Genomic DNA, 13,211 nt, shown 5'->3' on the forward strand with positions numbered 1-13,211 from the left:
ACACAAATTCATTGAAATGAGATTCCTAAGAAATTGACAAAATTCAGATATTAATCAATGAAACAAATTGAAAAAACTGATAAATTCCTGATTTGGTACAGGCGAGGTAAAATAGTTTATAAATGTTATTTCATAAAGAATTTGGATATGAATAACATACACAAACTTTTAATATTTGGGTTGCTTGGGGACTATCATTACTTTCGAATTGACGTCATCCAAAAATATTAATTCGCATAGAGAGTATATGTTATCACTCTGTTTTATCTGTTAAAAATAAATTATGACAGCTGTACCGTTTATTCGTTAACTCAATAGTTTTTTTTAAACTTCTGCCTCAAGGCAATATAGGCTACTGTCACATATTAATATGCCAATAATATGCATACACATTTCTATTCTCAATTTTACAAAATCACATCCGATAAAAGATATTTGAATTAAGTTGTTGCCGTCACTTGCTGAGTGTCACAGGTGTTCAGGCTTATTCTTTAGCTCCGAGAGGCATTATTTATTTAAGAAAAATTGATGAAAGCTATCCTTTATTGTTGTTTTAACATGGGTAGGCATTATATTCGTGATTATTTTTGCCCGATCGATAGTGAGTGCTGGTGTTTGTAGTTTAAAAAAATTGAAAGATGCTGAAATGTCATGCAATAAGACAACATTAGAGAAGTTTGAATCTCAACAAAAGATATTAACTAAACATAAGATTGTGAAGGACAATAATTGATATGTTTATTTTATGCTGGACAGTTAATTAACGGCTGAGGACACACTTGATTGAAATATGTTTTTCATTTACAGAACTTTTACCAAAAGATATGTTAATACAACTCATTTAATTTGTCTTTTCAAAAGAACTGTAAGATTTTGATCATTAATCTTTTCCTTAGTTTTTGATAGCGAACTGAGTTTTCTTGATAAAATTACCATAAAACCAGTAAATTCCATTTGGAAAGAAAGAATTCGTATGGTTAATTCGGTCAAAAGACTGAAATTATGTTTCAAGGTTTTGACCGTATATCCTATATGGCTATTTAGAAAAAAATGTTTATCAGCATTATAATAGGATCAGTAATAAAGCAACTACTTTAAACCATAAAGAGATTATATTATTTCATTATTTCCATGTTACTCCATGTAAATGGTTTCGGAATTTGTAATATAAAAGTTTTATAAACATGTTAATGACCCCCACGCATAACATTTGCCATAAAACATTTTTAGATACTAGCAATAAAAACCTGCACAATATAAAAGAACATAACATAACTATACGTTCACCTATGCGATTATGCAAAATGTTCTTGCTTTACAGGCATTTGTATGCTTATGAGATACATGTATCGTTTTAGGTAAACATTATAATGAGTTAAAGGCCTTCCAGTGTTCAGCAGATTGGTGGGATCATTCGGCTGCTATTGGTGAGTTCATGATTCATATAAGGACACATACACCAATGTGCACAGGTACCGTTTATTTGGATATATGAAGTATTATATTGTATCCCTGAAATTCTAAGCAAACATTTGAATGTCAGGAGGAACGTGCGGCACACTCAACAATTAAGCAATTGGTCTAATGAATAATTTAATGATAGATATACTTAAACTACGGCTCTACATACATACATATATATATATATATATATACAATAAAACTAGTCTGAGATAGTAGCTATACGTCTAAGAATTCTGTCAACTTACTTAAACGAGTAATTCCTTATGCCAATCATTTAAATTTCATATCCATAATATAAATTGCATTATACTCTTCAGCAACAAACACACTCTGTAAACGCTTTCATTCAGTTAAGCAATGTTACAATGTTTTAAAGATCTGATCTAAAATTAATGAACCATGTACTCAATGTAGTGCAAAAATGTCATACACTGTCTGTGGCATAGTTGTACTCTGTTAAAATATAAGTACATAGAAGCGACAGGATGCAGAGCCATAAGTTCAAGAATGTTAATTAGTTTTTTATAATGATTTAATTTATCATAACCAAAATCATCATTAGTCCGTACAAAACAATATTTGAAGTTATTTCTATTGTTTTACTTGTCAAATTTAGTTTACAGACTTTATGAAACATAACAGTCAAAAGAACAAGTTCGTTTTTATTGAAATTATTAATATTAAATGTGTAAGTACATGTTTACCTCTTATCTCAAAGCTGACAAAACATAGAAATAAGTTTAAGTGTGATCAGGTCATTGGATATATATGCACACATATCATTGTCCCTTCACGGGGACTTGGTAAGTCAAATTATTGTGGTATAATATATTTTGTTTGATTGATTTACTTGCTAGATTATGATATTAACTTATTTTCAAGGGTTGTTCCAGAGGGCAATTTTATGTTTGCATGTGTCTAATGTACAATATTCAACAATATATTTTTTTATTATTTCAGCTGAACTATTGTTCCTGATATGGGGAATACGACTATGTATTGTCGTAAGAAAAGCCCCATCTGAATTCAACGAAAGCAGATTTATCAGTTGGGCTATTTATAACGAGACTCTGTTATCATTATTTCTTAATGTATCGATGTAAGTCATATCTATCGCAGCTTAAAATTTCATCTTCATATAAAAAAACAATTTGCTAATATACTGTTAAATGTTGAAATGTCATAATTTCGTGGACTTTTGAAACGCAAGTACATGTAGTTCGTGTACACTTATGTATTTCTTAGTATTTCACTAACGATTTAATGCAACATAAATCCATAACTTTTAATAAGACAACGATATTCATTCTTAGGCATATATAATAAATGAAGACTAAGTAAATCGTGATCAAAATTATGGTGCATTGCAAATACATAGTATCAATTTGTTCACTTTTAATGATGACATATGCGTATTTTCAATCAGTAGGAACTCATAAATCTTATCCCACTCAAAAGAGATTGGCAATAATATTTTCTTATAGTTACCATAAAAATGATGATAATCAAATATAACATGAAGGATAGTCTATGCATCATAGGCTTGCTTGTATCAATTTTTAATGATTGTATCTCTTTTGATTCGCGTATAACAATCATACTATTTGTATACAATAACTTTAAATATTAACTTGTTGCTTCATTGCAAACGATTCTACTAATATAAATAATCTGAAACGAAATTCCAAGCATTTAAATAAAATTGAGAATGAAAATGGGTAATGTGTCAAAGAGACAATAACCCGACAATAGAGCAGACAACAGAGTGACGTAGGCCACCAATGGTTCTTTAATGCAGCGAAAAACTTCCATGCCCGGATGATTCCTTAAGCTGGTCCCTAAACAAATAAGTACACTGGTTCAAAGACAATTGACGTTATACCAAACTCTGAATTATACACAAGAAACGAAAATGATACAAGACAAAGGACAAAGGCCGGAGGATCCTGATTTGGGACAGGCGCAAACATGCGGCGGGGTTTAGTATGTTTTTAAGTCCGGAGTGATCTTTTCAGCTATCTAGTCTTAATTACTCAATACACAAACAGAACTTAAACAGTCTGTGAACACTAGATAATAATTGTCCATCTGAAATTTTCATATTTATTCTACGTCATCTGCAGAATGTCAATTAGTACATCAGTAGCTTATTAGATGATTCAATATTTTGTCTTTTAAATTATGTATCGTCATAAGCACAAGTTAATGCGAGATATTCATGTCGATGAAATAAGTTGTCGGTCACCTTATCAACCAAAAAGTAAAATGGAGGGGAGAGTTACCGAAAGAATAAAACTCAAAAACTGACAATGGCATTGCAAAAATGAAAACTGATGAAAAGACAGAGGACAGTTCACCAAACGTTACATAACATATAACACTAAAGGTGAGCGTGTTGCTCGTCTTTAGTGTTAGACGAAAGAAGTGAAAGTCATTTCCCTTTTTTGTAATTAAAAAACGGGTACCACTTTAAAATATATATCAAATCAATTACATAGATTTAAAAAAAATACTATTTTTTGTCGTCATATTTCAGGATATTTTTACAGCATCCTTTTCCATCGAACCCTGATTTGGTATATTTAGTAATATTTATTCACACACAGCTAACAACGACAGTTACACTTGCCTTCTTATTTGGAAGCAAAGTAAGTATGTAAAATAAATTTGTATCAAATATATCAAATGATCACATTCAAGGTTGAGTATTAGTATACATTTTTTTGTTTGTTTTTAAAGATGAACTTCTCAAATATTGAAATATTGTTTTATTTTGACTTACATCTAGATAATAGAAATTGGTCAAGAGGATCGGTTGAGAACAGAGCTTTATGAAAATTGATAAATTAACCTTCCAAATTGTGAACTTTCCATTTCTATTTAGCACCAATCCAGTAGCGCCTGCATTTGGAATACATATCTTCTAGTTGATACAATATTCAAGATCTTAAGTTAGCTATGAGGATTTCCTTAAAAAAAGTATGCCGTGTACTAGGAATTCATATTCGTTTTTGATGTGTTTTGTTATTTGATTTTGCCATGTGATTATGCATTTTTGAATTGATTTTCCTCTAAGTTCAGTATTTTTGTGATTTTACTTTTTTGAAACGTTGTGAATTAAATGTGACTACATTACAAATTTAGTCACATTCTAGTACATGCACATACAGACTAGTATACTAGTATAATAGTTCTTCTTACGGTTAATACAACATTAAAGTGAGAATTTCTAATCAAGAATCACAGAATATAGTTGAAGTTTAGTTATTTAGAGCCATGTTTATAGTGTTTCAGGGTTACGCGTGTATCGTTGCGTTTTGTTTTGCTTTTACATTTGTGTTATCATGTTCATCAAATAAGGAATGTTTTATTTTCTATTTGTATCTTATCTATCATAACAGCGGTAGCAATGGATTCACGGCTAGATTGTTCTTATGCTTTTTAGGACAACATATTTAAGTGAAATATTTGCTTGCAGTTGTTAGCAGCATGGCAGATTTTGGTCCAGGGTGGTTAGTTGTCTCAATGGGAACTATGACTATAATTTATTTATTTATTTATCAACTAGGTTTTTTTATTGCATTATTGATGCCCAACGTTTGTATAAATATATTTTAGATATATTTTATTCTACTACAAACAACTACCTTTAATACCTTTTTTTATTTCTTGATATGTGTTTTAAGATATAACTTACACATAAAGATAGATATAAGAAGATGTGGTATAAATGCCTCTGAGACAACTCTCCATCCTAGTTACAATTTATAAAAGTAAACCATTATCAGTTAAGGTACGGCCTACAACACAGCAAGCTATAAACGGACCCCAAGAATGAATGATAGAAACTTTAGAATATTGCGTTGTTTCTTTAACTGAAACAGTAAATAAATCATACACCAGACACGCGTTTATTACTAGTTATTAATACAATATTGAATCATAAAAGTTACAAATTACAAGTACATTTAGAAGTTGAAGAGTATAGGGGATCCGTACTGTTGAGGTAATATATTTCTGAATAAAGATGAAAAGAAACCAAAAAAAACCAAACAGGAGCTTAATAGCTTCCTTGTTCTATAATTTTAAATATTCTATTAAATTTGATTGGTCTGTTCAATGCATGTTGATAAACGTTATCATAAAGGAAATAGGTCTATAAACATCATGAAAAACATAAAAAAAAATCTTTAACAGAACAGAGGGAGTATCATGCTTTTATCTTCCAGACATAAACCATTAATATGTTAATCTAAAGAAAGACCAAATGTTAATTATGAAAAAAACTCAATCCATACTTTAAAATAATGGTCCTTGAAATAACAAAAATTGGTGTGAATATCCCTTTTATATATCTTCTTTTAAATCGACGCTATTTTTGCTTATGTAACCTAACAAAGATCAATCTTAATGGTTGTGTCTCATAAATGTTTTACCAGTATATTATTTCCCTGAAAAACTAATTTAAAAAAAATCCAAAATATTTCGAGATTTGATTTTTTGTTTCCGTTTGAAAATAAAAGTAGATAGACTAAAGACGTAAAGTCAAGAACAACATATTGACCCAAGTAAAGGCCAAGGAAGCGATTAATTTACGTTGTCCATTTACATTGAACAAATACATTATCATTATCATCACATTTAAATTTGTTCAAATCCGTTTGTTTATGGTGGGGAAGCTGTTTTCTCTAAGTCGTAACAAATGACGGACAATGAAGAATCTATAAAGCTTTCACAGATAAAAAAAAATACTTTTGAAGCTTCTCGACATAGATATATGTATACACGTTGAATGAACAAAGTAGCATATATTCTTTAATTCTATAAAAATATAAACTTTTATAAAAAAACAAAGAAGTTCGAGAAATGATACAACTGAAAATTGTGAACGAAATTTTTTGAAATTAAATATATTAACATATAGTATTGATTTCATCAACTCTTCAGTTTATCTAGTATTTTGTTTTATTCAATCATTCATTACCAGTTTCTTTCCTATTTTTATAACAGACAACCACTATTATTTCGTGCAAACCGAAAAACCAGAAGAAGTTTTAGTCTTAATTTTCGCAAGTAATATCAGACATCAGTGTATTATACAATACTTCTAACTTGTTACTGCAAATCTTTGAATTAATATATGATTATCATGGCCAAGTTGTTACAGTAGCCAATATATCGCCCCCTTCTACAAGAGATTTGAAAATGTGACGTCATAAAAGACGCTCTTACGTCGTTTTGTAAAAATATTGTAAACGCTGAAATTCTTAAGAATGAAAATAAAAATTCTTCTACATAGTAAACCATCATATTATATCCATATCACAGCTTAAGGCCTCTTGTGAACATTTGAAGGTCACTACTTGTATTGGATACATACATGTTAACTACGTTTCTTTCGTTCTCTTGTTGTGTAGATACATATCTTTCTTAGGATTTGGATAGGTTGCCCGCGACATACTTTATATACCTGTCCTAAAAATTATCAAAGGTACCAGTACTATAATTTAATACGCAAGACGCGCGTTTCGTATACATAAGACTCATAATTGACGCTCAGATATAATTAGTTAGAAAGCCAAACAAGTACAAAGTTGTAGAGCATTTAGAACAAAAATTCCAAATAGTTGTGCCAAAAACGTCTAAGAAAATTCTTAGTTTTTCAAAAAGTTATGCGCTTGTAATTAATGAGTGGTCGTTTGTTGCTGTTTATCATATCTGTGATTCGTTGTTTTGTACATAAATAAGGCACTTGGTTTTCTTGCTTGATTTTTTCTTCCGGGCATTACACAGCTTGCTATGCAGTATTGGTTTTGTTCATTGTTGAATGACGTGCAATATTGATAAATTCTATTTCAAAAGTTCTCTGATTGGGAGTTGTCAAATTGACAATTATACAATTTGCTTCTTTATATAGATATTGCAAATGAGTTGTCTTTAACATGCTAGTATAGAATTATATTCTGCATTCGATTGTCATTAGAATGACTTTTCCTTCTTTGAAAGTAAGTATCATCATTGAGTACACGAATAAACTGTTTTAAGAACGCAAAAGACTAAATGATGCAAGCTACCAATGTAGACTTTTATCTTCATCAAAAACTTGCCTGCAAAGAATAGCCACATGAATAGACGAAAAACAAATCTTGGAGGAAATAACCGTTAACGACATCATTAAGTAGACATCACAGTCTTATCCCATATTTTTTAATGGCACTGTTGTCGTTTATTTTCACCTAATGTCTGAAATAGCCATCAGTGCTGTTCGAGAATCAAACAGTATGTTTATGTACATTATAATTGGTCATGGTAATGCGTATAACAGATCGAGAATAGCAAATCGTTGTTTTTGCGTATTAGTCTCACCTCTGATTTGTTGTGTAAGGTAATGATCATATAACCACATTAAAGGCTGTGTTAAATTAGAAGGATACAACCAATTATAACTGCACTAGAAATGCAATTATGTTTGTATATTATCCATTAATACTCTTCTCGCATGCAATTGAGTCATGATCAATTTATTGCCATTTCATTTCTTCACTGCAAGTACATACATGGAATTTAAACACATGACAAATATTCTAAAAAGAATCAAATAGTGTATTCTGAATGTCTCTATAGCAGACATTCAATGATATGTAATTTTTTAAATGAACATAGTGTTACTTTAATTAGTTGTGACTTGGATGGAGAGTTGTCTCATTGGCACTCACACTACATCTTCCTATATCTATATAGTATTACTTTTATAAATCGTAACTTGGATTGAGAGTTGTCTTATTGGCACCCATACCACATCTTCCTATATCTATAGTATTAGGTCATGAAAGGACAATATAATAAAAAGTAAGATAACCAAAAGATCTTTTATTTTCATATAAAACTCTCCTGCAGAGAAAAAAAACTGCACGAATAGACGAAATACAAATCGTGAAGGGAAATAATCGTTAACGACATCATTAAGAAAACATCACCGTCTTATCCTTAATTTTTAATGGCACTGGTGTCAGTTTTTTTTATCTAACGTCTGCAATAGCTATAAATGCAGTATTTTTGGTTATTTTGGTTTTATTTGTATTAGTGGAGTGAAAAAGGAAATGTTTATTTAAGTAAAAATGAAAAATGAAATGTTACACATACAATACAAGTCATTTAAAATTGACAGGATATAAATCCACAACAGTACCTAGTTGGTTAAACGAACACTGTGTTGTTATAATTTATCGAAATCTAAACTAAATTATATTTAAGATTGATAATGACAATTGATTTGATTTTAGAAAAGAAGGATTGTTTGATTATTGTTTGTTCAAGATGTTTTGATGCATATTTTTTTAACAATATTTATAACCAATCCTGAATGTCAAAATGCTTCAATCTTTACAAAACACATGGTGTCGACTGTATGTTTGTATTTGCTATTTGTTTACAATACGACTCGAATACATTCTCACCTCTCATTATACATGCTGGAAATCGTCCGGATAACAGTTGAATAACAGTTCTTTTCCAAATTGTTGAAATATTTCTTAGGTGAGATCAGAAACGATTGCACCTGTATATATTAGACTTTCCACATTGTGTGATACTCAAGTGACATTTAATTGGAACCTTTTCTTTGAGTTATGTGAGGATTTGATTGGCTATGTTTCTTCAAATTAAACACAAATGTATATTCCAGTTAAAATTCAACGCTATTTTATTTTGCACTGGGATTTTTTTCAGTTACATAAATTCAAATTTAAATAAATAATGAAGTGGTATTTAACTGTTATTTATTTCTTAAATGTGTACAGGGAATTGTTTGATTCAGTTCTAGAAGTTTAGATAGATGGTTAAATTCAGTGCAAAGTCCCTCGACAAAAGAAATCTTTTCCAGAGCACTGTCAGTATGGGTCATTGCCTTCAATCTCTTCAATGATTAATTACAGATGACGAAATTTGAACAAACAAAACAATCGACTTTAAATGAAACATATTTCGGTGATTATCCATTGACATGATTTTATTGTTAATAATGATAAAAATCTATAAGTAAATTAATAATACTGTTAATTGGAAGTCATTCATCGGTACAATATGTATATGAATAAAAATTTGATGAAGAGGACAGACTGTCTAGTCATTTTCTATATCACAATTTACTGTCAAAAGGTCAAATGAAATGTTACTATGCCGTTATCTGAAAATTGAAATTCCCAAACCCAAAATATGTTGTAACATGCAAGTTGAAAAATTAAATACGGCCACGTGGGTGCTTATATCTCATAAAAAACTATATTAATTAGTATTCAGTTGCAAGTTTAGATAAGGTTGTATTTAATGAAACAAAAATGTTGAAATCAACTGTGAGTGAACACATCATATGTATGTCGCCATCAGCCATGTATTACTAAATTATAATCCTGATACACTTCTACCATGCTTTTCAAAACAAAATATTGTTCGACTGAGCAATTTTATAATTTTGCTTCAGTCATTGTACCAAACTATTTTTCCAGTTTCATTCCTTTTACAATTACATTGCATGGTTAGTGAAATATGGCAAAATAGTTCTGAATTCTTCTGTATTATTTTCTTTAATATCCAAGAGGAGTGCCGTCATGCAATAACAAAGGTTCAGAGCAGGGATTTTTAAAATCAATAACTGAACCTCATACCTGGCTATTTTCTATGAGGCCAATGGTTGAACGCTCCATTTTTTTTTATGATATCCTGTTGTCCTTTCATATCGTTTCTCATGCACAGCGTATGAATGCTATTACAGCAGATTCCAACGTGTATGAAGCTATAGGTAACTTCTTTGGTTAACTTCTTTGCTAGCTCAACCATAAAATGATTATTACATTAAAATTGGGAGGAGCATAGCACCAATTCATCATCCAATGAAAACACTCATATCAATAGCCTGTTTATAATATGTATGTTTCATACAAATAGGTTTACCTAAACAACTTTGCAAATTAAATTTCATTTCCTATAGTCTTTTATTGAATTAAAAAATATTTGTATTACAATTCATTAGAAGCGGAGTTACGGTTTATGTTTTGTTCAAGGAGGGTGTACCCTTGTGTTGATTCCATGCTAAACAAATGGAACAGTTATAGAAAGTCCACAGCATTTCCTCTTGTACTCTCATAGTTGGCAATTTGGTGCTTAATAGACGGAGGATATTGCAAGCAGCGCTAACAATGATTTGTTTAAAACAAGTTTATAAATTTAGATATTGGTTTAAACAAATATAAATATGGACCAATTCAACTACACCTTCTAGGGTGCGCACGACTTTCGTGACTTTTTCTTTAATTTAAAGGTTGTTTATGACTTTTTGTAAACAATAAACGCTAGCACATCATAAAAAATCAAGTAAGTAATCTATCAATTTTTTTAACAAGCATTTCTGTGGATTGTCTACAAAATCCCGTTTTACTTTTAAATGCTATGAAACTATAAATAATAATGCTTGCTAGAAGTTTCCCTTATGTATATGTACAAAATGGCCCATCTCTATTATTCATTATCTTTGTTGCTTTTATACTATTGCAGTTTGAAAAAAAATCGTAATTTAAAGGCTACAGAAGTGGTCATAAACCTTATATTTACGCCGTGATTGTACCATTATAAAGTACATACAAATATCTCATAACTGGATATTTAAATGAACTGAGTAATTGGTTGAAATAAAATTGGAAAACCAAACACACCTACAACATGCTTGTGAATTAGCTTATACTTATGAATAAATTTTAAATTTAGATTGAAAACTTATTTTAAAACTTACTTGTAAAACTAGTTTTACAATGTTTATATTCTGTCACTTGTGTCTGATTGGTTCTCTGTTTAACATTGACTTCACACAAAGGCTTGTGTACCTTACCTTATAATGATTTCATGGTTGAGCTAACAAGAAAGCTAACCAAAGAATCAACCTGTAGCTTCATACTCGTTGGAATCTGCTGTAAAAACATGATTGTTACTAATTTGAATCGGAATAATAGTTTCATTTTTCGATAAACTACATAAAAATAGTTCAGGTTCGGTACTATTTTTGTGTTTGTTAATTGTTGATAAAATGTTGTTGTTCGTGTAATTACTACATCAATAAAAGCGTTGTGTTGTAATATTCATTTGAACAGATAACAACATTTAGATATATTTATTATTTGTTTCAGGCTTACCATATATATAGAAGAGGGAAAAATGATGAAAATTCCCACACAACAATGATAAGTAAAGGTGGTTCAAAGAAGAGTAAATCACCAAATAATACATATAACACAAATCTATTGAACAATTCAAATAACATTAGCTATTCTGACAAAGTGGACGATGCAGAATGTGAAAGTTTATTAGAGAAAGATATTCAGGTACTTAACATATTCCTTTTTATACTGCAATTGCGTTTATTTCCTATATCTGAAACATATCTATATTGTGTACCTTTTATCTTTTACTTTTAAAAACAAAGGATCCAGGAGGGCTCAAGAGGTTTTAGCGAAATTTGATCTGGTTATCCTCTCCACTGTATAAATATCATGATCATATGACTGAAACTGATTTTGTTATACAAGTTACAGTAATCCGAATATGAAAATTTCAATAAAGTGATAATTTCGTCTTATCTTAAATTTATGATAATATTTCACAATTATGGTTGAGAATTCAATGCAACTCAAACGTTAATCATGACCTAAACTGTAACTAAAAAAGAACCATAAACATAAAGTGTAGTAAAAATACACCGACAAATCATACAACGGACCAAATATTCCACAATCAATAAAGGAAATGTTGCATGAAAAAATGTAATACCACTATTCATTATCAAAGAATGCAGAAACGGGTCTGATCATTTGTGTGTCGACATGAACCAGTTCTACAAGTATTTTGAATTTAAATATTCACATTTTCGCAGTACTTATTTCGAATAGTATATTGAAAATATTGAGGTAGTTAAACATGTGTTTCTTTAAATCTACAGGAGGAATTTAGAAGACTGTATACCCAATTAGAATATTTAAAACAAAGGAATATGAAAATAGGAAACCGACATTTACAGCACAAGTTGTCGGCAATGACAGAAGCAGCACAAAAAGACACCCCGAATTCAGTACCAGCTTCTCCGGCCATTAACGGCAAGAGAGTGATGATAAATCTCGATATATTCAAGGAATCAACAGATTTATAGCTTTCTAATACGTTGCCTTCGCTTTCGCAAATTGTGAAGAATTTATGCCGAAAAAAACTATGAGGAAAAAGCAATCATACAAAGTTTTCAAGCTATAAAAATGTTATGTCAGTCAAACCGGAAGAGCATTTTACTGTTTTTTATCAAGAAGATGATTTATATACTTTGGAAAGATTCATAGTATATATATTATTAAAAAAAAAAAAACATCCATTTGTATACATTTATAAAAAATATTCATCATCAAGATTGAACAGTAAATGCATATTTGTAAAATGTATAGTGATTGAATCTGTCACTCTCAGATACAGCTAGTTTTACAACTCAGAGAAAAACATGGCTTTGATGATGCATTTGGTTAATGTGTAAAAGTATGGTCGGCCTGACGTAATCAAAGAACAATGAGCAACTTTGGAAATGTCTAGTCGTACAAGAGGCAGTTCCTAAGTTCCTAAATGCAAAGCTGGTTACAAGTAGTCTTTATATTGACTATTCAAAAATTGTTTCACAATTTATTTTTGTAATACATTATTTCAAATTTTAGCGACATGTAACC

General features: G+C 30.1%; 1 protein-coding gene across 1 annotated transcript in view; it reads left to right on the plus strand.

Moving 5' to 3' along the window:
- Window positions 1–12,722, plus strand: part of LOC134723822 (metabotropic glycine receptor-like) — a 63,678-nt gene extending 50,956 nt beyond the window's left edge. Inside the window, exons 9-13 of the mRNA XM_063587369.1 lie at window positions 1,359–1,427; window positions 2,425–2,563; window positions 4,001–4,112; window positions 11,640–11,834; window positions 12,449–12,722. Coding sequence (XP_063443439.1) covers window positions 1,359–1,427; window positions 2,425–2,563; window positions 4,001–4,112; window positions 11,640–11,834; window positions 12,449–12,655 — 722 coding nt within the window. The 3' untranslated portion in view covers window positions 12,656–12,722. The remainder of the gene's footprint in view (window positions 1–1,358; window positions 1,428–2,424; window positions 2,564–4,000; window positions 4,113–11,639; window positions 11,835–12,448) is intronic.
- The last annotated feature ends 489 nt before the right edge of the window (window positions 12,723–13,211 follow it).

Source organism: Mytilus trossulus, chromosome 6 (genome assembly GCF_036588685.1).
Source record: "Mytilus trossulus isolate FHL-02 chromosome 6, PNRI_Mtr1.1.1.hap1, whole genome shotgun sequence".
NCBI classification, from domain to species: domain Eukaryota; kingdom Metazoa; phylum Mollusca; class Bivalvia; order Mytilida; family Mytilidae; genus Mytilus; species Mytilus trossulus.